The sequence below is a fragment of the Aplidium turbinatum genome, chromosome 11 (genome assembly GCF_918807975.1).
Source record: "Aplidium turbinatum chromosome 11, kaAplTurb1.1, whole genome shotgun sequence".
In the NCBI taxonomy this organism is placed as follows: domain Eukaryota; kingdom Metazoa; phylum Chordata; class Ascidiacea; order Aplousobranchia; family Polyclinidae; genus Aplidium; species Aplidium turbinatum.
Genome location: NC_137482.1, coordinates 4,134,584 through 4,158,001, shown reverse-complemented (window position 1 = coordinate 4,158,001; position 23,418 = coordinate 4,134,584). Strand labels below are relative to the sequence as shown.

The following is a 23,418-nucleotide window of genomic DNA, read 5'->3' as shown; positions in this document are numbered from 1 at the left end:
ATTAACAATGTTGTTCTATAGACTAAGCTAATACGAAATACATGGCCCAATCCACCAACCCCACCCCAGGTATGCCAATGTAGCATAGTGTTCTGTAAGCCTACTATAGTGAGAAAAAAATGGATAAAGTCTAAACTAAAACCATACTGGGATATCATGAAGACGTCTGGGATATCAATGGCCAGTGGCGTAGCCAGGGGGGTTTGGGGGTTACAACCCCCTCTTTGGCACGCGTGTGACATCACGATATTAAAAATCATGCCTTCAGTCTCTTTATGCTTTGGATTGATGCTTTCAGTCTAAAAAAAACTTGCCTAATTTTAAACAAAATTGCATTAAAAGAGCGAGTTTTGCCAATACCAAACATTCAAACATCTCAGCCAGGAATTAGCAACAAGAAAACATAGAGACTTAGCTCTATTTCCGAAAAATGCCGAAGAAAACATGATCTTATCCTTTTGCTATGCCACCTGACAGCACCATTTTACAGGAATATTCATACCCACATTTTTGTTGAAAATGCTCTCAGAGTGCACCAAATTCAAATTAATTTTCAAAATTTTCTGGGGGAGGCCCCCCAGACCCCCCGCCGCTGGGTGTCCTCTCAGGCAAAAACGCGGTCGGGCTTCGCCCGACCCTTGTCAAACCCCTCCCTTTACAAATTTATGGCCATACGCTACTGTCAATGGCCCCCCCCCCCCTTGACAAAATCCTGCGTACGCCACTGTACATGACCAATTGACTTCGTGAAAAACAATTTATTTCAACGCCTTTTCTAATAAACATTGGAAGAATTTTTGAGTCAACCAATTTGACTGACACCTTGACAATTAGCTTGACTCCGATGCAAGTGATGCAACAAATAGCATCGACTTGCCTTCTGTAGGGAATATGTACTCCTGGGTTTGGAAAAATAAATTCCTGTGAAAGTTTTTATAAAATTTATTATCCATCCTGAATGAAAGAATGATTGTAATACAGTAGTCCCCGCTTATCAAGCCTATCTCGGAGGAAGACAATTTTGGGCTTAATAAACGGGTGGGCCTATTTACAGTGGGTTTATTGAGCGGGGACTACTGTTATACCTTTTATTAAAAAATGACACTAAGTTGTGCTCCTCTGTCATGCCTCTTTCTCCAATGGCAACATCTCAAAGCTCTCTATCGAAAATAAAGAAAACAATTAAGAGCCGAGATATGTAAGCAATAAAGCATACCTTAAGTGACATCCAAGATTACTCATTGTTATGTAACAGAAAGAGAAAATTAAGAGGCTATGTTGACTAACATAGCAATTTGTTGTGTTTTTGTGTTATGCTTCGAGATTGTATACATGCAACAATGTCAACAAATCACACTTTGTGGCAATGGTGCCAGTGGCACAGCAAGTGGTGAAAAGGGAGATATCGGAGCTCCTGGAAAGGCTGGTGCTCCTGGAACTAAAGGATTGAAAGGAAGTGAAGGAGATGTTGGTGCAAAAGGAGAGAAAGGAGAAACTTGTGCTTTTGATGCGTTTGAAGAGGAGATCCGAAGAGAACTCGCAGGTTTGACGATTTACATAGCAACGCTTTTTAGCTGAAATCACGTATGTTTTTGACATTGTGGCACGAAGCAGCTGCGAACCACCCTTTGTGACTTTGGCAAAGGAACAGTGGTAGGCTACGCCAATAATCCTACAAAAATTATCTGTTGTGCTCATTTTTGATTAGAAGAATTCTGTAATTCCGTCTAATTAACACTTTGTTCTCAATCACAGGTTTATGTTACAGTATAGCCTACTGCTAAACTGTGTATGGGTATTTAGTTTTGCTTGCTTATTTATTGTTCTTGGTTAGGCTTAATGACTTTTTGAAGTTATCTCTGGTACTTCTTGAAGTTACCCCTATAATAGCTACAATGCTTGCTACAGTACAATTCATATTTTCACCATTTTTGATTTTCTAAAAGCCTGGGGTGTGATGTGATGAGATTTTGGATAAAAACTTGACACCCAAAATTTTGCTTCATTATGACGTCATATAGATATGGGGCACGCTTCCTGAAGTTCCAAATACCCCATTTTCACGTATTTCAAAAACTACCTATGGTAGAGTGACAAAATTGGTGTCAAAATGCGCAGAAGATAAAGTTTCTTTTGACCACTTCTAAAAGTCGAAAGTCGAATCGGAAGAAAGAAAGTTATTCAAAGAAACTGGTTTTTTTGAGTAAATTTTAATTTTTGAATGATAACTTTTGTTGCATTTTCAAACATGCTTCTGTATTTTTCCATTGCAAAAACATGTTATTCTAGAGTGTGACGTGACAATGGCTACTTAATGGCCCACAACGTCAGTCACAACAAAGATTTTGCAAAAAGGAGACATTGCCCCAAAATTGCTGTCCCATCTCAAAATGGAAAACAACCTTGCATTTTTCTCTTGAAATCGTGTGTGTTGTAAGATGCAGGTTCATCTCTGATAAGTTGAGGAAGCGGGATGCAACACTGATATGCCGAATAGATTTATCAAACAAAAACACAAGAAATAAATGACCCCGATAAGTATGCAAGTCTACCGGGAAGCCATAAAGATGTGAAGCACGGCCCTCAAAGTACCAAATACCCCAATTTTCACGTATTTCAAAAACGCTTATAGTAGTAACAAAATTGGTGTGAAAATGAGCAGAAGAGATAGTTTTCTATGATCGCTTCTGATTGTCGAAAGATGTGTCGGCAGCATAAAAAAGTTATTTGAAAAAAAACTAGTTTTTGACTAAATTTAAGTTATGATTTTTACCAATCGTGTTTTAGCAAATTTGTAAGGGAGATCACATGTATTTGTTTATTTTTTGTTTTTCAGATTAATCCTAAAATTGTTATCGTGATTATGAGATATTATCTAGAACAAACCTTGCAATGTCTTTCTTGGTAGATTGTTAATTTGTAAGCGTTGACGCTGAAGTAGTTTCGTATTCTGCCGATGCTGCTGTAAAAATTCATCATTTCATTCCTCGGTTATAACCGAGGAACAATTCATTTATATAACCGAGGAACAATTCATTTATAACCGACGAACAATTCATCTATATATAGATGAATTGTTCGTAAACAGTTGTTCGTAAAGCAATTGTTCGTAAACAATTGTTCGTAAAATCAATTTCTTCGTAAAGCAATTCTTCGTATACATCAATTCTTCGTATAGGTGAACTGTTCGTAAACAGATGATAGGTGAATTGTTCGTGAACAATTTTTCGCAACAGCAAGGTTTGTCTTGCAATTTCCGATGAAGGTGCGTAATGCAAATTTTCCTGAATAACCAAGTTACGACGACACAAAGAAATAAGCACAATGAAAAAGCGCATTTTTTGTTATTTATTGGAATACAACAATTGTCTGTGTTTAGCAATTCTTTGCTTACACTACCAATACTACTTTGAGTAACTTCGTACAAATTGTCCACGAGCCAAGTTTAGTATGAAGTATTGTGTGCAATTCCACGCAAGTAATCACAAATTTCATCATCTTGAAAGTCTTGACGCCAAGTTCGGACGACTCTAGTTAGTCTTTCTGCACTGTCCTTGTACTTCTTCTTTGGAGGGGGTCCTGCCTGGCCACTGACATACTGTTCAATGCGAACCTCATTTAGGTTTTGCTCTCGCTTGATTGCAGATATGAACTTCCAAATATCTGGATGATTTGCAGATACCTGGAACATGAACCCTCTGTGCCATCCTTCAATGCTATTATTAGTTTTGGGAAGGCCACTGAGGACGCCATCATAGCAGTTCCACATTTGAATTGCAAACATTGGAGGACGGCGCCCTTGACGACGATCTGGGCGCCCAACCCAAGTGTCTTCAAAGTAGTCAATTACTGGCTGAGCAACATCTGGTAATACATTCCCATCAATGAGAATGTCAAAGGCCCGGCTGACTTCATCAATAGGCACAAAGGCCAGAGACGACAACATGCGCAGCCTCAGAGCAAACTCTGCACTTGTCTCGTACTGCTCCTTCAGGCCACTTGATTGCGTCTTTCTCCAAATGCACTGGCACAAATGGAAGAAACAGCCTCGGTGAGTTGAAAGTGGGTACTCTCTGCTTACTGCATTAACCATGGCCATCTCAAAGTCAGTCATAATTGTCTCTGGAACAGCAACAGCAGGTAACAACTGCTTGATCTTTTGCAGCAGATGAATGTATGTCCCTCTCCTTTTGTCTCCCAGCAGGGCATACACCAGAGGCACTAAAGTGTTTTCCTTCAGTCGGTGTATTGTGTAAAGCTGTTCAAACAGTGAAGGCACTGTCTTGAAGGTGCCGTCAGCATATCAGTGCTTTGAACGGGCAAGGAGCTGCAGATTTCTTTCAGTGGCAAAGAGGACCATACGGTTATCTCCAGGCCCAGAATCATAGGCCAAGAATGTTACACCAGCAAACATTTGCTTGTACTCTACTGGAAGCACAATGTCACGGAGAGAATGTGGGATTGCCGGGCCTGCATTTTCCTTCAATCGCACTTGGGTGACTGCCCTTTTCATGCTCTGCACACTTGGCAGTTTTGCTGCCTTGGCTCGACTGAGTCCAATAGTTTTTGCTGAGACGAGGTAACTTGGGGCATCACGACTGTCTTTTGCTGCACAACGAATATTTTCCATAACCTTTGCTGCTTCGACATGACCAGCATCTCCAGCATGATTGTGCTCACCTCTGGATTGTACAATGGCTGCCATAGCAGTTGTTACTCGTGCAGGACATTTCTTATTAAAATGCTCACATTTCCAATAAGTAGTTTCTTGCCCTTGTGCGTTAAGTGCACTATAATCTCTGTAATAAAACTGGCCACTATACAAAAGTTTTGGCTTTCCTTTTTCGCTGCTCACAAACTGTAATGCCATTCTGAATCAGGGACTCTACACTCTGTCTGCTCGTCTACACTTTTTAGGTACAGCACGTCCTTAAGCACAATTAGCACATCTCTAAGATATAGGCTACCCTAATTGATTGTTCGTAAACAATTGTAACTGTTTTTTTGTTTTTTTTAAAGCTGTAGCCCAACTTTTATGAACATTTGTTTACGAACAATTAGTATTACGGTCAATTGCATGACCGAAGAATTGCTTTACGAAGAATTGCTTTACGAAGAACTGCTTACGAACAATTGTTTTACGAAAAACTGTTTACGAAAAAAACGTTGGACACCCCATTCCTCACTCTGTTGATGTTTGCTCCTTTTTGCGAGATTGAGCTTTCGTGTTTGAAACAGTTTTTTGCCAAAAGAACCAAAGAGGTCCCTTGCATCGAGATTCCACAGAGTTAACCTACACTTTGGAAATCGGTTGATGGCAACAATCGGGCCACTGAAAGAAGAGTTGGAAAATTAAAAAGCCTTTTGAAAAAAAAATAAGTAAAAAAGCTACAAAGCTGAATCGCTCTGATTTCGCTTGCGTGAATATTTTGCAATTATTGTACTCCGGGAATTGATTTGTTTTTAAGCAATTATTAAAATTCGTTAGGCTACCTAGTTTTCTGTGTGTTTTACTTTTATTGCAAATTTATCTGAATAACAAAAAATAAATAAATACATGTGATCCCGCTTTACAAGATTCTAAAAAACACAATTGGTTAAAAATTATAAAGCTTTGGTGGAGAGTTGGCCGTAGAGTCATGGCCGTAGAGAAATAAAACAGAGTAACCTTAGCGGGTTTAACACACTATTTTTACACACAAAAATATAACATAATTAAAATCAACTCAAACGTTTTCGACACGTACTTGTGTCCTCATCAGGAATTAAATCTGCAATATACATAAAAGGATTTTACGATTTTTCGTTTTATGTATATTGCAGATTTAATTCCTGATGAGGACACACGTACGTGTCAAAAACGTTTGAGTTGATTTTAATTATGTTATATTTTTGTGTGTAAAAAAAGTGTGGTAAACCCGCTAAGGTTACTCTGTTTTATTTCTCTATTGTTAAAAATTATAATTGAAAATTAATCAAAAACTAGTTTTTTTCAAATAACTTTTTTCTGGTGCCGACACATCTTTTGACAATCAGAAGCGGTCATAAAAAACTGTCTCTTCTGCGCATTTTGACACCAATTTTGTCACTCTGCTATTAGCGTTTTCGAAATACGTGAAAATTGGGCTATTTGGAACTTCAAGGGCCGTGCTTCACACCTTTATGGCTTCCCGGTAGACTTGCATGTTTGATAATCATATCACATCACACCCCAGGCTGTTAGAAAACCGAAACGGGTGAAAATATGAAATACCCTAAGCTACATGCAATTTCAAATTGTTATCAGTTACTCTACATTTGCAATAAGCACCAGACCATTTTGAATGCACTGCTGAGTTACGCTTAACTATAACACAACGAGACATATGTGAAGCACAATAATACCAAATAATTGAAATAAAGATTGTCGCTTTCAAGTTTACGATAGTTTGTGCCTTTGTGATTGAAACTTTGGATTACGCCAAACTACGTGTTTCTGAAATCATCACCAAATGAATAAGTGTTAGGCTACATGAAAAAGTCAATGTGCAAATCAAGTATGCTTTCGAAAAATGCTCAAAAAATTGTCAAAGAAATGGCCACCGTACGTCACTGCCAGACACGTGCTCTTGGCCTAGAATATGGTTTCAAATGTGCATCCGCTCATCACCTCTTAACGGCTTTTCTAGCAGACTCTACTACAGTAGCCTAAACCATGTCATTGTTTGCAGACAAAAATGAAAACTTCTCAACTACTCCGACACATACAATAGGCCTATCACTTTATTGCTTTTTTATGTTATCAAGGCATTGTACATTTACTTTGCAAAGCTGAAAGAACGTGTCGATCCCCAATGTCGTGGTCTTTCTCATTCCTTTACTATAGAAATAGATCATCATTTGCGCTTTTATGTCAACATATTGATGCTTTGTGCATGTTGCAGAACTGAAAAGACTGATCTCATTGATACCAAAAGTTTCGTGCTCGTTGTCATCTGTACAAGGCCGACAAACGTTGCTATCTGGTGAGGAGGCATTCTGTGAGGAAGGATGGCAGGTAAGAAGTTACTGTGCTTATACTACCATTGGAGTAGGCCCAATGGCTGCAATTGTTTTATACTATTATTAGAAGAGTCTAATCGAAACTGTTAAATTTTTTTGCTTTTACTCTTTGAGGCTGTGTTCATTAAATGTCGCTGTACTGTTAGACTTCAGTCGGTGTGCTGGTCAGTCGCCAACATGGATTGCGGTGTGGGGAAGTTGGATGAGAGAGTGGCGATATTCATGCGGGTCCAAGCTTGTGCAATGTGCATGTTAACGATGTTGTAATTTGAGTGAGCGTGAGAGGGGATGTTTGTATATTCTGTTTTCGCAGTGTTTTCTGTCCAGTCTGTGTTTGAAATTTGTAGCAGGACAAGCATACTCTTTCTTCTATCTTTACTTTCACTTTCATTAAATTTCTGGGGACACCTAGACTTAGATCAGAGGTTCTTAACCAGGGGTGCACGCACCACTAAGGGGTGCGAGACCTGTGCCTAGGCGGCGCAGGGATGCTGAATTATCAAGTTTTACCAGGTTTCAACAAAAACTTTGAACTGTAGGCGTCTATTACTTTTCAGCCAATCCTATAGTAAGGGGTGCGAGAATTGATTGGTAATTTCAAGGTGGTGCCGACAAGACAAAAGGTTAAGAACCGCTGACTTAGATGTACTTTTTGGGGCCTTCACGGAGTGAAAACTATTCTACGCTACTCACGAGGTGTAAGTGTTGTCGGCTTCTCGTTCTCGCATAATTGTCCGGGAAACAATCGCACTGGTTCAATACGAAACGAAACTTGAGTCATTTCAGTTTAAGAAACGTAATTAAACGGAAACTTTTATTCAACGTTTTATGGAAATGAAATGATGGAAGACAGTCTTCCATCCCATCATCTAAATCTTCCATCGCTTTCCATCCTTGACTTTTTTCATCATCCATCTCAGAATCTGCCCTTCATTCTATTCCATCTTCTATTTCATCCCATTTCCTACCTATACTGAACATTTATTTTTTCTGTACATAGTAACATTTCTCACTGAACTGATCACTTCATCAGCACTAAATATTTTTTCGAAACTTGATCTAAAACTGTTCACACAGGTCTTCCAAAAACGATTTGACGGGAGCGTTAGTTTTGACCAAGATTGGTCTTCGTACAAGAATGGGTTTGGAGATTTGAGCAACGAATTTTGGTTTGGTAAGCTACTGGCCGAATCAAACTAATTTTACGAAGTTAGTTTTTTTATCCATTTATGAAGAGTTTTTTTGTTGTTGCAACAAAAACATGTTTTAGAAGTAAGGCCTACGTTTAAAAGCAATACTCACTATTTTTAACAACACTTGGTTTGTTTGATCTTTAAATGAATAAAGAAACATAGATCTTTTAATAACAGGTTTTTTATTTGATTGGTTATAGGAGTCTTTATCACCAAACTGAGAAAACTTCTTTCAAAGCTCTTCGGCAGTTTCACATACACTTGCGAAAGCTTTGAAGCTCTGACACAGACCTGGTATTTGAGATTGATAGAGTGAAGTTAAAGCTCTAATGCGTGTTGTTTTTTGTATAATTTCCCATCTACTAGGTGCTGCTGCATGGAAAGCTGTTCTTGAATGGTCTTGCTCAAACGCGCACTCCAAGAGTCCAACCAGCGTTTTACAAGATCTTGCTGCTTCTTTTCACAAAGTCCAGCCCCTTTCCATTTTCTATTTCCTTAAAAATGTATTTATGTACGGGCATTTCGCAAATGTGGATTTAAACTTTAAAAGTTTTGGTGGAAGTGATTTGCTGATTTGTTAGGGTATTTGAATGCCACTCATTCTTCTTCTTCCAAACAGGTCTCGATAAGATCCACACTCTAACCCGAAATCGTGAATGCAGATTGAGAATTGAATTATGGAGTTTTGATGACGATCATGCTTTTGCCGAATACAGGTAGAGTGTTAAGCTAACCCTGAGCTAACTTTGAAAAATTTGATTGTACATTCTTTTCAATGTAGGCTAGAATTTGTCATAACTAGGGCCCGCACAAGTCAATAAAGTTAAAAAATTTTAAGGACCTCGTCTATCCACGAATCAAAGAATTAAGTTGTTTTCGCACCTATAGGGGACTGTTTTGTAAGAAGTTTATAGGTCTAAATAAAGTCAAAATTTACAATAAAGTCAAAATTGTCAAATTATGGCTTTTGATAAACTTTTTGTGTTTCTTGAGAGTAATTTTTGTCGAAATCTTCGTGGAAGCATGGTAAATCAGGAACTGCGACACAATTAAACCATATTAACCCATAAAAGCAGGAATATGTCACAATGCCCACTTGGATCAGCAGTAACTTTTATCGCAAATTGTCCATTGTTTATTCATTGTTACGTATTTAATTATTCTTATGAAAACACTTCCTCTTCACAAACATAGGCGTAGCCAGGGGGGGGCGAACGGGGCCATGGCCCCCCCCAAATTTTCAAAGTTTGGATTCCGAAGTTGAACCCTTTGTTGAAAATATAATATAATTTGTATAAATTTATATTGTTTTCCAAGACATTTGGCTATTTACACCCCCCAGGACTTGTTTTAGACACACAGAAAGACACCAATAAATTTTGCAAATCGTAAATCGCGCAAAGTTTACGCGATTTACGCTTCTTTTAACTAATCTGTAGAAGCAATTTCAGAATCGCTTACTCTGTAGGGTTTTTGTGTAGCTGAGTTTTTTGTGTTCTCTAATTTTAGCCGCAGTTTTTGCCCGTTTGTGTGTAGGTAAGAGCTACCTTTAATAAGTTAATAGCTGTTTATCTGCTGATAAGTTTCATACAAATATTACCCTAAAAGTGTTTCCAGAAAGCGTTATAATCCATTATTTAAGTGTAATTTTGCAAAAATTTTCCGGGAGAGCATGCCCCCGGACCCCCCTAGAATACGCGTGCTTTCGGCACGCTCTAAACCCCACCAGCTTTATTGCTTCCCTTGCTTAACCGACCAGGATGCGCCACTGCACATCAGGTGGCGATGTCTGAAATCAAACATTTTGTCGTTTTCTTCAATTCATCAAATATTTGGCCCCCCCCAAAATTTTTTTCTGGCTACGCCACTGTTCACAAACGTGGTCTTTTCGAAGATCAACAGTTTAGATTTTAGGAATAGCCTACTGACATTCTGTAAAACAAAAATGCCTAATCAAGCTAAATCGTCTTCAGCAAAAGTTAGACAGATTTGTCGAGATTTTCCTATCGCCAAAAAACACGACACACTTTTTATAATCCATAAAACACCTTGAATTTTCGACAAAAATTACGTTTGGGTCTGAAATCGATAAAATATTATGTTTGGGTAACTAGTATCAATTCAAGGAAGAACTGTGCCCTCAACAAATAAGCAATTTCGGTAGGTCAAAATAAAGTCAAAATTTGATAAAAATAAAGTCAAAAAAATTTTTTTTTAGTTCAAAATAAAAATGGCCCTAGTCATAACTATATCTTGCTTGCTAGTGACGTACGTGGGATTTTCTTGCGGGGAGTTTTCCCATTTGCTTTTAAAATAGCACATGTCAGCATAGGACAAAGCAATGCTTTGACTATGCATCAAATTCAGCTTCGCTTTTTTGTCAGTGCTGATCCTGTCTGCCATTTTGTTTGTGCAATGCAGGGCGAAAACATAATCATTTTCTCTAGTTCTTTGCTAATTTGACAAATCAATGTTGACTGATATATTTCATTAATATTAGTTACAAGATTATTCACCATGGTTCTGAAATTGGCAGTCGTTCTATGTTGCTACTTCCTCATCACATGTTATCTATGTGATTTATTTAAATTAATTATAAATTTGCAAGTTTTGTAATTTGCCAATTTTCAGGAAAGAGTTGGGACTGATTGATTGATTGAATTTTTATCTTCGGACTACTAGGAAAGCTTCTTTGAGAGCTTATTCCTGGTAGTTTCGCATATTTGTAGAGGCTTTGAATCACTGACGCAGGTCCGGTCGCGAAATTTTTTTCCGCACGAGATTTCTGTCTCATTGACTCTAGTCACTCTAAAAATAAGATTTTCCGAAAGTGTTTTGAGAGATTGGTTGATTCAGATTGCGAAATAACTATTTGCCAATGAAATTCTCCAATGATAATAAAATATAAGCCTTCCCTAACCCTACTTTTTTTGAAAAGCTCTTGTGCATCGCAAAAATTAATTTAAAGAAAAAAAAAGTGAACCCTCGTTCTCATGAACACTAGGCAGCGGATGAAACCACTGAACCAACCGTGCCAACGAGAAAATGTTGCATTCACACGGTTTCAATACAAACTTTTACCAAAATATGCAAATAAGACAGAAATCTCGTGGGAAAAAAAATTTTGCGGCCCGGTCACCGAAATTGACAGAGTCAAGTTTCCGATTGTTGAAGTCTTGTTGCCGAGGAATTATTCCATCCATTAGATGCCGCTGAATAGCGAGCAGTGATTATCGTGCGTTGCTTAAGCGCACACCCCAGAGTCAAGCCAGCGCCGCTTGATCTTGAAGCTTCTTCGTTCACGAAGTCACGCATTAACCAACTGAGCTATTGGGGCGGATTGAACCAAAGAGCCGTACACAAGGTTACGTAAGGGCCAAGGGGAGGTGGGGGGCATTTGATTCAATTGAGCATTTTTGACAATAAGTAGGCTAACACTTTAGTACATTGAAAGTTGTATTTAAACACTTAATTTAAAGTTAAATGACTAAAGTATTTCAAAAACGTTTTTGAAAGGGGGAGGAGCATGGTCCAATGCCCCCCTGCGTACGTCACTGGCTATATAATAATGTTTTTTGCTTTTACGTATTTGAGATAAAATTACGTATGAATACAGTCTACAAATCTCGTCATACCTTGTATACAGGAATTTATATTGAATCTTATTTTCTGTTGTAATGATCAGCAGCGTCGTTTTTTTTTGGAAACTACAAATCCACACATTTGAAGTGCGTATGACGTCATCGGAACTAGCGGCCTCAAATAGCGATATAGGGTGAATTAAGCATTTTCGGAAACTTACTATACACTACGAAAACATAAGCTTATGTCAGTTATTTCTGCGTCTTTCAGTTCCTTTTCGGTGGCAAGCGAAAGTGACTCGTACAGACTTCATGCCACTGGTTACAATGGAACAGCAGGCGATGGACTGGGTAGAGGACCTAATGGAATTCATCATGGTCAACCGTTTGCCACAAAGGATCGGAAAAGCGGGACTAGGTCAATGAGATAGACTACGTATAAATAAAATGAACTCTGAAAAAACAGTTAATCGCTATAGCTCTGAATTTATTTATTGCAGTAATAAATTACAGAAGCTGCATACATGGCCGTTGAGGAAACAATTTGGGCCCGGTGTCAAGGAGCAGCCCGAGACCTCCAAACAAGACACATTTTAAACATAACAATAGGTATCCAAAGGAAAGGGATAATTTCTTCCTCCTAAAAGTAATCCAGGCCCCAGAGTTATCTCGGGCCCGGGTCCAAAGTACTCTTTGGGTCTCCTTGACAACGCTACTGCCCGTATGTACAATAGCCGTAACGTGTATTATGACTAAGATCGAACAACAATGAATTTAATTACCTCTGGCTACTGGCCTACAATGACAGATCTATTACGAGATTCATTTAACACTAAACCACAATTTTAATAAAATGAGGAATACACTTTAAACACATTTAACTTTTATCCAAGTTCAGATAGCGTAAAATTTTTGTAGGATTTAAATTAGTCTATATCGTAAAAACGTTTTATTTGTAGCCTGAAGTTGAAAATCAGCAGTAAATACTAAAAAAGTTTTATCGCAAGTCTTTTGTGACAGTTGCCCAACATCAGGAAGGCTCTACAACGGTGGTTGGTGGTTTGCCAGTTGTTATCATTCCGCTCTAAACGCGGCATGGGGAGAGTCACAAGGAAATGGGTACAATATCGTTTGGTTCGAATGGAAAGGATCTCTTGTTGCCTTAAAGAAAACAACGATGAAGATGCGATGCGACTAAACGAATCGTTTCCAGTTGCTGAAGTTGAATATTTTTGAAAAACGTTAATTGAAAAAGTGATACGGATTCACTGAAGGTCCTCCAATATATCCAATAAGCTTCTGCGTGTAATCACACTTGCTCCATTTTGTCACAAACTGTACAGTGAACTTAACGCTACCAATGTTCTGTGTCATTTTGCCATCAGGTTTTGCTAATAAACAGAACAAAATGTGTCACTCGATGCTTATTATCAATTAATGGAAGAGCCTTTGTAACGTAATAAGATTGAAGATGTTGAAAATGGTTTTAATCTAAAATATTCCAGCTTGTGTCTAATAGCTTGCGCGTGAAAGCGCAAGTAATAGGAAATAGCGACTGAGTTGTGTTTGGATGCAATTTTTTCTTTAGCTGAAACAAAATGTCACATTCTTTGTTTTCTGGCTTTATGGGGGTTTCAAGGAATACGTTTGGACCTTCCCGGACGATTTTAGGAGCCATAACCTTTCCAAAGTTCCCGGGAACTTGAAAAAGACACCTAGCAGTCTGTGGATATAGTGCGTTTTTTTAGAATTTTCTTAATTTGGAGACAGAGGATCTCATTGGTGCCGGGCCCAAATTATCCTCTGAACCGCCCCTGGATACAGCTCTGTTGTGAGTAGTGTCTTAATTTGGAGACAGAGGATCTCATTGGTACCGGGCCCAAATTATCCTCTGAACCGCCCCTGGCTACAGCTCTGTTGTGATTACAAAAGAATTCAAAATGTGCATTGGTTTTAAATGTATTGTGTTTTAAACTTAAAACCATTATCATCATCATGTGCCGTCTCCGATCGAAAGTTGGCTGTCATTTGCTTCCACATGTCACGTTCTTCTGCTGCTCTTTTTGCTTCTCCAATGCTTGACAAGTCAGCTCACTGTTTTACATCATCTCCCCAAGTTTTAAACCATAGAGATTGCAATTAAAATAGAGTCTCAAGAAGCCTGATGCGCAATATTGAAGCGGAACAAAGTACAAACGTAGAGGACAATGAGAATGCTTGGGTATGTGTCACTTTCAAAACAAAGGAAAGTTGCGTTTACGTACTTTTAAATAGGCTATTTTCTCCCCAACAACACTACCTACCTCGGCAAGCTATAGGATCTATTATAACAAATATTAAACAAGTAATAATTCTAAATGAACGTGGACGATTTGTATCATAGTTGCAATGGTCTTTGATAAACAAATGCTGAGCTCTCAAATTTCGCCAGCGTTCCGGTTTTTATGCAGTTTCTCAAATTGTGCTTGATCGGTTTCTTTCGAAAATTCAGTAAAATATCATTTTCTGTCTGGCAAGGGCACGCTTTTCATGAAAACGGCCACCTAGGCAAAAACCTTTATATCCTTGTTGAAGATGTGCCTTAGAAATGGAACTTATAGTGTACACTGTGATGGGTAACTCATCCTTAGGCAGTAGGCTATTCAGTCAAGTTAAGAAGACCCTGCTTCGCTTTGGCATGTATCTCTCAAAAAACTAAAAAAAACATCTAGTGCAGCGGTTCTCAACATGGCGTCTGCGGACCCCAAGGTATAAAGCGTTTTCAGGGGGTTTGTGAAAGTAAAATTTGTATCATGATTGATGAATTTCAACATTTCAAATTAATTGTGCTTGATTTGTGGATTATAGTGATACTGAAACTAAGCGTCGCAGCCTCTTGATGGGTCGTTTGAAATTCCATAAGGTAGCCTAGCGCACAAAGGTTGGGTTTGCTAATTAAAAGAATGTCAAGTAAACAAGTTAAATCTTTTTATAAGGTTATGCATGCTAGCTACCTAGAAATAAGGCCCGATTTTGCCAAATCCTGCAGAATTTTCCAGATTTTACCAACTTTGGTGACTATCTGAATGAATTTTCTAAACATTTTATTATGACGTCTGATTGAGCGTTTTTTAGCTGTCTTTTTGATTTTTTTTGATTTCCCAACGCAACAAAAACTTTTTCACCATTACGAGTTACAAAAAGTAAAAAAAAAACTTAAAAATTTCAATCAGACACTAGCTGTAGCAGACATCAAAATCTGCACAATGTAACAAATCAGGGCGCAACTTCAGGTGGCCATCGGCTATGTATGTTCAACTTAATTCTTTTGAAACAGCTTATTGATCAATTCATAATTCAGAAATGCAAACGTTAGTCAGCAGCCTATTAGAACACACAGTTTCGCCATGACTGTGATGCCAACAAAATATTAATCCAAAATGAAAAAAGGAAAACATTCTTTGTAAACCTAAAGATCACAAAAACTTTATTAATATTAAAATAAAATAAAAATAAGCATTAAACCAGAATATAAGACTAGGCTACTGATTTTCGGTCCTGTCTGCCAACATAAGCCTGTAGTAATAATATAACTTTGTCAATGTCATCATCATCAATCGTCATAAGTGTGTCGCGAGTTCAGCAAACTCTAATAAGTGTGTCTCTTTGAAGCTTATGAAACATTGTTTCGATCAGGAGACGCGATATACTAAAATTTCAGATAAGACTTTTTAGGGGTCCTCAACTGCTTCGAAAGCACCAACATGGGTCCTCCAAGACAAAAAGTTTGAAAACCACTGATCTAGTGTTTCTGACCAAAACTATTTCCTACTTTGGCGTCAATAATCAAACTGAATCAGAGATACAGATATTATCCAAATATCCACTAAGCTCTTAAACTACCAGAAAAGAGCTCAAAACTAACTAGCAGGGATACAGCAACAAAATCAACGACCGCAACGATCGCTTTAGGGCACAATCACGACGACTGGAAAGTTCATAACCTTCCGAATGAGAAACAGATTTAATTTTTGGTAGCTTCAAATTATAAGAAGTGGAGTTACCAGCTCAGTGGCCGAGGAGTTTCAGCCCTAGTGCTGGTAGATCTAAGATCAATTCCAGGTCGGGTCAAACCGAAGACTTTAAGCGATATCGATTGTGTTCTTTCTGGCATAACGCAGTGAGTAGGCCTATAAGTCGAGACATCGTAAACCTAATTTAAAATTAAAAACGAGCCCTGTCACTAAAAGACCTTATAGCTGTTGTAGAGCAACAATAAATAAAAACAATAACATTGTTATTATTAACCAACCAATAATTATTGTGAATCGTCGTGACTGATTTTTCTTGAAATGCCAACGAAGAGCTGGAAGGATTATATGCCTGCAGATAGTTTGGTGTGTAGGTGGACGGATATCCTTTGTTGGTAGGTGGAAAGAGCGACAAAGTGTCTAAGTGTAGGGAAATGTTGTTACGTTTAGTTCATGAAGAAAACGTGTGAAGACGTAGCCTAAGTGATTAGATGTAAGGTAGAAAAGAAATTTGTTGTTGATGTTTAAAATGTTTAAGTTATTTTGTTCAGGGCTTTAATAGTTTGTGGCATAGAAGTGTAAGACAGTAGTTTTGATAGTTCGCTTGTGAAAAAGTTAAAAACTAGTCATATTCAGTTTCTTATCTGTTTATCGGAAATAATGTCTTTTTGCCATAAAATGACAATTGGCACCGATAGTAGGTTAGTTTAATAAATCTTGCTATGATAACCTGGATTTCGCTATTATAGCATCAGGCCTGGATACTCACTGCATGCTCATGGTTACTTGTTAATTCAACTACTTGCATACTTGCTTTACATCTAGCCTACTGCAAAGGTTTTGTTAAGAAAAACAGCTTAGCCTACTGGTAACTTTTCAACTGTGTTTTCAAACAAGTATTCTTTAAATATGCTCTATACAACATTTGGTAACTGTCTTCTGTAGTTGACTGTACCAGCTGCACTACAAAACTTTTTGCAATTTTGAAAAGGACCGCATGTTTCACGCGCTACAAACTACCGCCCTGGTAGTGTCATAAGAATAAGGCAATCGCTATGGGCCTTCGCATCCCCTTCTTTAGATAACCCTGAGCTAAGCCCATGAACAGTGTAATCAAGGACATCTAAACAAGTCTGGTATCCCTGAGTCTAATTAAGCCTACGGTGATTCTGTGTAAAGGGAGTTAGCTCAGGTCATAATAAAGTTGCAATGTATATGACATAGGAATGTAAAGATATCAAATATTTGAATTTCAATGACCAAACTATGATAACCAAAACATTTGTGGTTGGTTTGCTTGCAACCTTCATTGAAGTTGCCTGCATGCAACAATGTCAACAAATCACGGTTTGTGGCAATGATGCCACTGGCACAGCAAGTGGTGAAAGGGGAAACATTGGAGCTCCTGGAAAGGCTGGTGCTCCTGGAACTAAAGGATTGAAAGGAAGTGAAGGAGATGTTGGTGCAAAAGGAGAGAAAGGAGAAGCTTGTGCGCTTGGTGATTTTGAGGAGGAGATCCGAAGAGAATTCTCAGGTAAACCGAACAAGGATCAGGAAAACATATAGTTTTCATACAGCATTTTTTCCTGCATTTGTATTGCAACTTATTAAAATACTTGCAAATTTAAATCAAAACAATTTTGACCATTTCAAGGCTTTTTCACATTGCTTCTTCATTACAAATGTGATCGTGGATGTTGCAGAGCTAAAAAGACTAGTCACTAGACCCGTGTCTTGTTATACGTCATCTGTGTATGGACTTCAAACATTTCAATCCGGTGAGGAGGCATTCTGTGACGAAGGATGGAGGGGAAGACGTCATAATGTTAACAACAAAGAAGAGAATACTCAATTGTTTAGTAATTCAAATAAACAAACATTCTAAAACTTTCATATTGTTTTACTTGTTATTATTTTCCCTTGTTGGTAGGCTACCACATTGAAATCACCAACTAGTTTTCGACTTTTTGTACCTCTAAGGATAGCTGAAGAGTAATAGTCACTTAACAATTGAGAATGTTGAGTCCCGGTAAATAGGTAGCTAGAAGCCTATAGCTTCTTACCTCAATTTATAACCAAGCAATATAATTTACTGTATATACGTGCCAGAGGTGTACAGAGTCAGGTTTTCTGGACTCCTGCCTCACTCCGACGCCAAAGTCTTTCTCAAAATCTACTCTTGCTTCAAATATTTTGGAGATATTGACTTCAAATTCCACTTTGACTACAAACGGAGACCATAAACCACAATCGGCACCACAATGCAGATTTTTTTATATCATAAACTATACCTGCCCTACTTCCTGCCATAAAAAGAAGAGCAAATTTTAAAATAAAAAAAAATTAACCCTTGGAAAATAAAACCATAAAGTACTTTACTTAGTAGCCTACTTGTACACCAAAACAGAAACCGCACCAAGCAGCCTACAAAGCAAGCATTTGTACCATAGGCGCCTAACTATTTTTTTGGCCGTGGGGGCGAAAGCGTGTTTCACCAGCAGCAACGTAAATTCAGCGAAATGTCATGCAGATGGATGACGTAATTATGTCGTCACACTAGAATTGCTTTTATTGCCACACTCGGAGTTATCGCTACGTTCGACCTACCGTTAATTATTATAAACAAAACTCGACCAAAACACATGCTATGCGTCTGCGTTGGCTAGCGGTTGATGGACTGCGATTCTTCAAACTAAGCACAACATAAAGTTTAGCAACGAACTAGATTTATTAGCATGAAACAAGAGACGAAAAGGTTTACTAAAAGGTATTGTCTGTAAATGGAATGAAAATATTAACTTGATCATACGCTTGAAAATATACCTGTTGCAAGCAAAATCACTCATGTTTACATCAATTCAACAGCACGTCACCTTTAATAAATTTAAAAGTTGCTGACATCCGTAAACAGCCCTTGAAAAATAGTTACGGAGAGACGTTTGATTAAGTTTTCGACTTGACATTGCTCCCTTTTCACTACAATATCGCAACTTATGGCTGACCAGCTTTCAAGTTTCAATTCGCTGTAATACGCCCGTTTTCGTGTTGCAGATGAAACAAAAGATGCGCATATTCCCCGCCTTTGATCGGGATTCTATGGCAACGGTCGTGTGTGCGCCATGCAGTTTGCGCGAGTCCATTGTTGCGTTGATTATGCGGCGTGTGCGCAATGCGGTTTGCACCATCCCTTGTTACGTTGGTTAGTGGTAACCTCGGGCCGAGACTTCAAGTTCATTTTCACAGCAAGCGATTCACTGCCGCGACAATTCTCTGCAGAGGTTTCGACTTTCGAAAGCGACATCGAGTCTGTTTGCATGCGCATTAAGCTAAACGCACGCTGCGTCAACGTAGCAAATTATGTTGTTTTTGGGTGCATTCAACATCTGATGACATTGAATCGACGCAATATGGTAGATTTTTGCTATGTCACAGGCAGCAAAATCAGTCATTTTACATTGATTCAACGTCTGCAGACGTTAAATCAATGTAAAAATGACAGATTTTTTTGTCTGGGGTGGGATTGTAGCATCGCTACTCGTTCTAGTGATTATTTAGCGCGAAGCTGTTGCGGTTTGCATTTAAAAATGTTTTCCTGCTGCCGATCGCTAGTTCATCTATTGTTTTATGTATCAATGCAGCATAAAAAGTTGCTCCCACGCATAAATATGCGTGGGGGCCTGGCCCCCACGCTCCCACGGGTTAGGCGCCTATGATTTGTACTATACGCAAAAAATAATAACTAGTAAAAATCAGACTTCCGCTCTCTTCTGACTCCTATTCTTTCCAAAAATTTCAGGACCCGCCTCCACTACAACTCCGGCTGAAAATCGAGACACTGGTTTATAAATACTTTAAAACTCCGGCTCCTGTACACCTCTGCTTTGTGCCTCTTCGGAACATGTCTCGTACCCCTTAGTGATGCGTGAATCCCTGTTAAGAAAGAGGAAAATGCTGTATTGTTTTTCTAACACACATTGAGAAGGAATAAAATACTGGAGCTAACAAAATACGCAAAAGAAAGAAAACCAGAAAGCACCACCGAACAAACTTGTGGATTTTTAGTCTAGACCAGTGGTTTTCAACCTTTTTGGTGGAACGGAACCCAATGAAACATTCCAAAAGCTCGAGCAACCCCTGTTCAATAATCTAATTGCCTTATGCAAAAAACATCATTCGATTAATAAAACTAAATTAAAATACTCATTTTCAGATTTATTTATGTACAATAAAAATACAAGCTGTAAAAAACCTAATACTGGCAAAACAAAATGATCTCTAACACGTTCACGCCGATTTGACCCACCTGTGTACAAACGAACTGTCTGAAAGAACTCCTTGAAGGCTGAAGCGAAGAAAAAATGTCGACAAAATTTGGCGGAAAGCAGAAAGTTAAAGGTTATCGCATCACAAGAAAACAACGAAAATGCGGGATCGCAGCAAACGTGTTAAAGTATAGCAAATTTATTAATAGTGGCAAACGGCAAACCTAATCAATATTTGATTATATTTAAACAATATGCATATAATAATATAATAGACTCTCGGATTTGAATGTAAACTTGCGGAACCCCGGCTGAAAACCAGTGGTCTAGATAGCCTACAGCCTGACATCAAGGCTCTTTCAATACAATGACAAGCTTTTTACGTCAAATCGATAACAACCCATACAGCAAAATCTGTCATTTTTACATTGATTCAACGTCTGCAGACGTTGAATCAATGTAAAAATGACAGATTTTGCTGACCGGGAATAGCTGCAGTAAATACAAACTGCCACTATTCTATCCCAATCGAAGGATTCTCCTTCTTCATTCATGTATTTTCGATCAGGTGGTGCTTTAGAGTTTAGACGCAACGCACTTTGCTCAATTTAAATATTTTTTCAAAAGCAAACACTAAAAGAAAATTACGATACGTTTCAAAAAAGCATTAAAAACGTCAGACTTCCTCAATCGTTTTTATCTCTCTATTTATTTGCAAAGCAGATTAATATTTTTGAGGACGGTAGGCTATAGCTTATCACGTTTTTTTGTTTTATATTAGCAGGTCTTCCAAAGACGATTTGATGGAAGCGTTAGTTTTGATCAAGGGTGGAATGTGTATAAAAATGGGTTTGGGGATTTGAATGGGGAATTTTGGCTTGGTAAGCTAGTAATAATCATGCTAATAATCTTTCTTGTAAGCTTATTATTTATGTCGAGTGCAGCACAGGCAACTTTTCACTTGCAAAAGAAAAGAGTATCTTAAAAACCTGTGCGTCATACCTTCAATATTAAAGCCTGTTAATATTTTTCTTTCGCTAATCCTTTGTGATTGAATAGAAAACAATGGAAACATCCTTTAGACGTTTAGGAACACACTCTCAGCATCTTTAAATACTACATACCTTAGTATTATTTCAATGCATAGGCTATAACGTTTCTATGAAGATCCAGGAAAAGTGCACTAAGCTTCCTAATTTTCAGTTAATTGATATAAATATACACAGGACTTGACAAAATCCACAGTCTAACTCGGAACCGTCGGTGTAGATTGTGAGTCGATTTGTGGAGTTTTGATAACGACCAAGCCTTTGCTGAATACAGGTCTGTACTCTGTAGTAGCCTAAACTAGCTGTACCGTAACAGAATTGGTTCTACATGATGAGTGTAATTGTTATGAGATGCGCACAAAGTGTAAGAATGTAGAGTTTTGATCGCAAATCACATGTGTTCTTGATTATTCTGAAGTACAAATTGATAAAAAAGAAAAGAACAAATCAGATGAATCTATTATACAGTAATTTCCAATGTTTTCATTGTCAAATTTTTTACAGTTGGAAAAGTAGTGTTTCATATTTTCTGTAGGTTATAGTGTTCGCCATGTATGCTACACTTTAATTTCACTATCATATCTCACTGACATTAGCTCACGCATAGGATCACACTGAATTGACGAAATCAGCTAACTTTCAAAAGTCTTAAGAAAAAAAATTATGCAAAACATAAGTTTAATAAAGTTGGAATATTGAGATGTTTTTGTGAAACGCTACTTCGCTGATATGCGCTGCTGTCATTTCTTTACAAAGTTGACAGTGTGAGAGCAGCCGGGTGCATTATTATCCTGCAAACCAAAAATTATAATACTCAGTAATTTTTAAAAGGTCTTTGGTATGATTTTAAAAAAAACATGTTTTAGTTCCTTTTCGGTGTCGGACGAAAGCGACTTGTACCGACTTCATGCCACTGGTTACAGTGGAACAGCAGGAGATGGACTGGGTAGAGGACCTAACGGAATTCATCATGGCCAACGGTTTTCCACAAAGGATAGGGATAACGATAGAAGGTGAATGAATTAAGCTTAATACCTGAACTATGAAATAAAACATCGTTAGACCTTATAATAAGCACCTTTTTACCTGTTCTTGATTGATTAAATCTCTGTCCTCGAACTAAAACAGCTTTGAAAGCATAATTCTGGCAGTTTTTTATCTACTTGTGAAGGCTTTGAACCACTGACGCAGGCTCGGTCACCGAGAATGACAGATTGAAGTTTCCGATTATTGAAGTGTTGTGTTGAATGAGCTGTTCTTGACATAAGTTGCTCAAGCGCACACCTTGAGAGTCGAACTAGCGTAGCTTAATCTTGAGGTTTCTTGAAGTCAGGTGCTAACCAACTGAGCTATTGGAGCGGACACACAAATGATGAGGATTCATGATAGGCTATAAAGCTACTGGTTTTATTCAAGTTTTCATCTTTGAGTTGCAAATCATTTTCAGATCTGAATCTTGCATTTTCAACTCTGTCTATGTGACGTTGTTAACGTCTCGTTGTAATAACTCCTTGTTTAACAAGACATGACGTTTTTTCACAGTTTTCAAACGTTTGTGATTAGTTTCTCTAATTCCCACAATAGATCAAGATGTACGTTTGTCACAATATTTTTCAATTGCAGCACTGGTCAATGCTCAGGTTCAGAAGTTTACACTGGTGGTTGGTGGTTTGATGCTTGCTACCATGCTACTCCAAATGCCGCATGGGGAAAGTCACAAGGGCCCTGGAGAAATATCATTTGGAACGAATGGAAAGGATTTCGTGTTGCCCTTAAGAAAACAACGATGAAGATGCGTTGCGACTGAAGAATTTTGTGGATAAAATCTCTCTTTTTACATTGGTTTAGGGTTTGCAGATTTGTTAAACAGCAGCCTTGTACAATGTAACTTTGTGATTAAATTTTGCCAAACGAACGATCAAAGTAACTTTTTCGATGATTTATGGTTGAACGCCGTTATGACGAAAGACAGTGGCACTTTTTAACATCAATAAATCAAAGATCAAAAACGCGGTTTGCAACCGGTTATTCACTGACCCCTAAGTGGTTCGAAAAAGGCTTTACACCCAAAGCATAGATCCTAGAAAAGAGCACTAAAAGTAAAGTATAAGCGTTGACATTGATTAACTTCAAGTAATTTTGGAAAGCTTTCAACGTGAAAAGATTGGAAACAATTGTAATAAAACCTTTCATTTTCTGCGGAATCCTCCAAAGTTTTTGGAAAATATTTTAAAGTTTTGTTTCATTCTGAAGCAACCCTTCATAACAAATTCTTTTTAAGT

General features: G+C 38.0%; 1 protein-coding gene and 1 pseudogene across 1 annotated transcript; both read left to right on the top strand.

Moving 5' to 3' along the window:
* Window positions 1-1,259: 1,259 nt before the first annotated feature.
* LOC145779349 (microfibril-associated glycoprotein 4-like) lies at window positions 1,260-13,636 on the top strand. Its single transcript, XM_082590911.1, has 6 exons — window positions 1,260-1,543; window positions 6,924-7,036; window positions 8,119-8,215; window positions 8,854-8,950; window positions 12,087-12,233; window positions 12,836-13,636. The coding sequence occupies exons 1-6, from the start codon at window positions 1,276-1,278 to the stop codon at window positions 13,011-13,013; spliced, it is 900 nt and encodes a 299-aa protein (XP_082447037.1). The 5' UTR covers window positions 1,260-1,275; the 3' UTR covers window positions 13,014-13,636.
* A 3,455-nt stretch (window positions 13,637-17,091) lies between these two features.
* Window positions 17,092-22,943, top strand: LOC145779735 (microfibril-associated glycoprotein 4-like; annotated as a pseudogene).
* The last annotated feature ends 475 nt before the right edge of the window (window positions 22,944-23,418 follow it).

Bases quoted from the DNA above. Each gene is read 5' to 3' on its own strand.
- LOC145779349 (XM_082590911.1), top strand. From the start codon at position 1,276: ATGTTGACTAACATAGCAATTTGTTGTGTTTTTGTGTTATGCTTCGAG. The intron at 8,216-8,853 runs GTAAGCTACTGG...TCTTCCAAACAG, and splicing joins GAGCAACGAATTTTGGTTTG to GTCTCGATAAGATCCACACT. The intron at 8,951-12,086 runs GTAGAGTGTTAA...TGCGTCTTTCAG, and splicing joins CATGCTTTTGCCGAATACAG to TTCCTTTTCGGTGGCAAGCG.